The sequence below is a fragment of the Rhamphochromis sp. 'chilingali' genome, assembly GCF_963969265.1.
Source record: "Rhamphochromis sp. 'chilingali' genome assembly, chromosome: 14".
In the NCBI taxonomy this organism is placed as follows: Eukaryota; Metazoa; Chordata; class Actinopteri; order Cichliformes; family Cichlidae; genus Rhamphochromis; species Rhamphochromis sp. 'chilingali'.
Window position 1 is genome coordinate 29924162 of NC_137941.1, and position 6000 is coordinate 29930161.

The window sequence follows — 6000 nt, forward strand, 5'->3', positions numbered from 1 at the left end:
CTACAGCTAGTGAGTCAGTGATGTAGCACTCCTTTGCCTTCCTATCAGGTTTTAAAAGACTATATAGCCAACTGGTGGGCAATGGAGTGCCAGGGAAGAAATCTATAGGCACAGGTATCTTCAGGCAAAACATAAAGGTCAGGCTTATCTGTAAACTCCGAAGGCTCAATAGCAAAAACACTTTACAATAAAGAAGTCAGGTCTTATAGAGTTATTGCCCAGGTGCATTTGATACACACTGGCATATGAGAGGTCATTGTATGTATACTTTTCAGCAAAAGGGTTTTTGATACAATACTGCTGGCACAGTGATCTGGGTTTCCCCCCCCCTCCACATACATTTTACCAAGACCGTTGAATAGAACTTCCTTCATATAGAAAAAAGATTCTATATGATCATAAGAAATGCCGCATTTCTGCTGTAGTCAATCTCAAAATCTTCTGGATTGTGCAAAAATCCTGATCCACCCCTGAAAGTAAAATACAGCAAAAAATAAGAAAAATCTAAGATTCAGTGGCACTAAGTCCTGTCATTCTTAAAACTATTTTCACCTGTTTAGCAGGATGGATGTTTGCCCAGTGCTGCAGCAGTCATGTCAATGGGGGATCCGGTGGTTTCTCTGTGAATTTCACATTCCCGTGACGCAAATGTATTTGTCACTTTTTAGGGAATCATACTCAAAGTAATGTCAGTAATTCCAAGTTTTAAACACTGCATGGTCATACTCTCTCCCCCACTCCATATTATCCATTGTTGATCTACACATGTCTGTTGCTGCCACAGACATCGCAGGCTCATACGTTATTGTCATGAGACACTTTCACAAACAAAATCCCTGTTTAGTAACGCAGTAACGCAAGTAACAGTAATCTAATTCCTTTTATTGCAAAAGTAATCCCTTACTTAACTTGTTACTTGAAAAAATTTATCAGATCACAGTAATGCGTTACCTTTAACATGTTACTGCCAATCTCTAGTTATCACTATATTCACGTCTTTTTTCAGTTTTCATTTTTAGGTTTAAGTTTTTGTTGTGTGCATGTATCCAAGCGTATGCAACATTGGTATCACACATGAGGCTGGGGGCCCAGAATCGGTCTGGCAAAGACGCCATTCCGGCCTACTGGATGATTTTAGAAAATGTGAAAGGGGGCAAGGCATTCATATTACCCCAAAGTATTGAAGTAATAAATAAAAGATTTTTCAATTTTTGGCATTTTACTGGCTTAATTAGTGCAGTGAAGAGAGACAGGAAAGCAGGGGAAGAGAGTTGCCTGTTCATCCCAGTGATCCATAAATAAACAATTTAATGAGGAAAAAAACTTCATGTTCTTTCACCTACTATTTAATCTACTCTAAAAAAATGCCATTCCTTTTTGTTTCAGTTTTGTTTTGTTTTGTTGTTGGTTTTTGGAAGTAGCCTGGATAGAAACAGTAACTTCCACATCTACAGCCAGTTTAAGATTTTAAGCAAAATCTGGGACTCTCCACTGAACTGAAGAAGTAAAATGTCTTCAAGGAACTTAAAGAAGTCCAGTTTTCCAAGCTCCTTAGATTGGTTTTGCAGATGATCACAAAATAGCATTTTACAGTCAGGAAATCCCCCAAATCTTAATCCAGTTGAGACAGTCAATCCTAATAATGCAAGTGAACAAACAAAGAGCCACAAACTGTGATCACCTTGGAGCTCTGATAAGGCAGGAATAGATGGCCATCAATCATCATTTGGCCACAGAGAATTTCAGAAGTTATGAAGAAGAATCATCACTGTACACACTGCATAAATTCGATTTCTTTCCCAATTAAACTCTTTAATCTCATGAAATGCTTGTGATTGTTCTTCATTATGCTGAAGCAGAAATCAAGTGAACATCATGCTGTATAAGAAAAATTCAAAAGGAACAAGTTAAATAAGTCAATCATAAGACATCACCAGAATAACAGCAGCAGAAACTTATTTTAATAGTTTTGCTGCCCGCTAGAGGTAAAGTAGGAACCAATTTTCTTTTGTGCACTGTCCACTTTCTGCTGTGACATAACAAATTTCCCACGTGTGGGACTAATAAAGGTTATCTTAGGTTTGGAGGTCTGGAGTGATTGACCCAAAATTGGTGCAAATTTCACTAGTCTGTATAGGTGCTTGATGTTAGGCACCTGTGGCCATGTAAATGAATGGAACACCTGTAGTCAATGATTTTTATGGGTTAATATGTTAAAAGTATTCACTTAATGTGTGACTGAGGATGGACCTTACCGAGACAATTTCAAGAAATAAATGACAAACCTTTGTTAAGGTGCAGCAAATGGCAGCACAAACATGAGCACAAAGAAAAGTACTGGAAACACACAGGGAAGATAAGACTGTTTCAGTGAAGGCAAGAAGGCAAGCGCTATTATAATTTGCTGCATATGGAGTGGATGTTAGCGAGGAGGATAGTAGGAAGAGGGAGCCAATGCTGGCCCAGTCTTTTCAGGCTGTGATGAATACTGCCATGACTGCCCTATTTCCATGGCTTGGAATCCTGATTTAGGTGTGATATATGAAAGCACATGACATACCAGAGGATATATGGAATGTTAATTTCACTGGTGATATTTCTCTGGTTACCTATCAATGATAAATCATGCATTTAAACAAGGCAAAGTTTTACTAATATTACATGAGTTGTAACAAGTTGTAACACCTGTAAACTGTAACTTTATGGCAGTCCAAAATACCACTAAGTTGGACACCAAATCTACTCATAGCAATATTTAAAAATGAAGGCTACAAAGACAGTTCTCTGTCTCATACACACAGTTTTGCGCACAAATGACACGTAACTCTATAAAGTAATGTTATATATATTTGATTTCTGACTGAATAAAATATGTCTTGTAATAATATCCTATGTTCAGCATTAGCACATTACATTTGTTGCAGATACTATTTAGTAAAGATGTGTCTCTAATCATGTTTTTAATTCCTCTTCCGGCCCTGCACCAGCTGCTGCAGCAGTAGAACTTGTTCACATTATGTTTAATCAGAATCAGAATACATTAATAACCCTAAGGAAATAATATAAAACTAGGCTTGTAAGAATAGGCAGTATTCCTTAAGAAAAATGAAAAAAATAAAAATAAAATAAGCGTCAGCAACAACTAAATCCAAAACAACAACAATAACAAGATAGTTTTAGCTGTGATTAGGATGTCTGTGAGTGCTTGAGTAGTCGAGTATGAATGGCTATATTTACCTGGAATAGGCATTTAGGGTCACTGCTGCTACTTGCATGCAAGTACAATTGATTTCAACTGTATCAGTTTGTAAGTTAAAAAATGAGTATTGACAGTCTTGATACATTAGTTTTTTTGGACAGCGCAGAACAACCTTTTGAGGTGTTTAGAAATCTCCTTCATTTTTAGTCCATATATAATTGGATTGAAAAGGGGAGGATACATTACAATTTGCAAAGTCAATATGGAGTGTACAATCTTTGGAAAATTAGACTCCAGACCAGAAACAATGACATCAAATGCACACAAACACAAATAGCTGATCAAAACTATCAAGTGGGGCAAACAGGTCTGTGCAGCTTTTCTCCTGACTTCTTTACAGCTTTGATAGGATATCACAAGGATCCTGGTGTAAGTGAAGAATATGAAAACCGCAGGGAGAATTGCAACATTAGATAGTACAACCATATCATATACAGTTTGTGCTTTTGAATACACACATAGAAGCTTGTAAATTGTATTGTTGCAAAAAATTCCAGTGAAAGTAAAGTTACAGATTTTTTTATTGGCCATTAATACAGCTACCACTGCAACCTGAGAAGAGGGCACAATCCAAGCTAAGGTTAAAAAAATGCTGATAGTATTTTTTGTCATGATCATTGGATATTGCAGAGGTTTGCATATAGACACATATCTGTCATAGGCCATGGCAAACAAGAGTAAAAATTCTGAACCACCCAAAGAGTAAAACATAAAAAACTGAAAGAGACAGACAGAATAAGATATGATCTGTCTTTTAGATAAAAAGTCAGTCAAAAGCTTTGGATAAATAACAGTGCTTAACATAACAGAGTTCAATAGCAAAGCTGCAATAAAAATGTACATCGGCTCATGGAGACTTTTCTCAACCACAATGAGGAATACAATGGCGAAATTACAGCAGAGTATCAGAATGTATAAAGTAAACATGATCATAAAATAAAGATATCTGTATTTGTTCACTTGGAAAAACCCATCAAGAGTTATGTATGACACATTTAATGCCAGCTCCATTAAAATGATGAACCAAAATTTTAATAAATAAAAAGAGATATGACAACAAGTGAGAGAAAACAGAAAGTGAACACCTACCTTATCCTGATCGGCATATGAGTGGACTTAAGAAAGTGAATGTTTTGACTTCTACTTGGACTCTGTTCATAAACCTGCTTCACCATCTATGGACTTCATCCCTAACTCTCCAGTACAGTCCTGTGTTGAACTGTTTTCTCAGTACTACCCCCACTGTTTTTGGACTATTAAAACATTTAAGGAATTTCTTGTTTCCTGATTACAAACAGTTTATTGTGACTATTTGTAAAATTGTATTTATTTTGTAAGAATTTTTCGATTCATCTAAAAAAATACTTTTTGTCCTTTGTAGTATTATAGTAAAAATGCATACATGTCCTCACTGTAAAAAAAATCTTATCACAAGACTGCAAGTAGTGTGAAAAACTAAGTACACACTGGTTGCTTCTATAGTAATTAAGTAACAAGGTGCTAATATTTAAATGCACCTCATTAATTGATCATGAACAAGTATGAACATATAGGTTCTATGTAAAAAATTATTATATATATGAAAAAGGTTATTAGAAAAAAAATACCTAAGCAAATATAAGCAAAAACCTGCTGAATGTAATGACAGTACAATTACAAAAAGACTGAGGTATGGCTTATTTAGAAAGCCATTTAGAAAGGTTTGTGAGGTTACATCTAAACAAACCACAAGAATTCTGAAACAATGTCCTTTGTAGAGATGAGACCAAAGGGGGGATGCATACCCAAAATATCTATCCATCCATTTTCTTCCACTTATCTGGGGTGGCGACTCCATCCCTTCTCAGCTGTGGACAATGGGCTTAAACTTGGAGGTGCTGATTCCCTTTCCTGACGCTTCACACTTGGCTGCTAAGTACTCCAGTGTGAGCTGGAGGCCACCACCTGATGAAGCCAACAGAACCTCATCATCTGCAAAGTGCAGAGACAAGTTTCTGAGACCACCCAAGTGGAAGCCTTCCGCCGCTTGGTTAGAAATTCTGTCCATAAAAATTATGAACAGAATTGTGACAAAAAACAACCCCGGTGGAGTCTAACATCCACCAGCGACAACTTCGACTTGCAATGGCTGTATAAAGACCGAATGGCTCTTAGCAACGGGCCAAACAGCCCATACTCCTGAAGTTCCTCCCACAAAATACTCTGAAGAACATGGCCGAATGCCTCATTCAAGTCCAGAAAACTCATGTAGACTGGTTGGGCAAACTTCCACACATCCTCAAATATCCTCAAGAGGATAAAGGGCTGGTCCAGTGTTCCACAACCATGATGAAAACAGCATTGTTCCTCGTGTATCCGAGGTTCAACTAACACACTCTCCTGTGCAGCACCCTGGCATAGACATTTCAGAGAGGCTGAGAAGTGTGATCCCCCTGTAGTTTGAGTACACCCTCTGGTCCCCCTTCTTAAAGATCCACTATCCCAGCCTGCCATTCCAGACGTACCACCCCAGATCTCCATGCAGCACTTTAGAAGAGTACCAACCAGGACAGTCCTCCAACATCCAGAGCCTTCAGGAACTCAGGGTGAACCTCATTCACCCCAAGGGCTCTGCTACTAAGGAGTGGTTTTACTTCCTCAGTGACCTCACCTCCAGTGATGGATGAGTCGTCAACTTTGACAAAGTCAAACCCTTCTCCAGTAAACTGGTTCTGAATCCCAAGCAGTACGTTGAGGTGAGG

At 37.8% G+C, this 6000-nt stretch overlaps 1 protein-coding gene across 1 annotated transcript; it reads right to left on the reverse strand.

The window, feature by feature from the left end:
• Positions 1-3343: 3343 nt before the first annotated feature.
• On the reverse strand, positions 3344-4270 carry LOC308409687 (olfactory receptor 11A1-like; the record flags this gene model as incomplete). The annotated part of the gene is made up of 1 exon (XM_080902610.1): positions 3344-4270. The coding sequence occupies one exon, from the start codon at positions 4268-4270 to the stop codon at positions 3344-3346; it is 927 nt and encodes a 308-aa protein (XP_080758736.1).
• Between the last annotated feature and the right edge of the window lie 1730 nt (positions 4271-6000).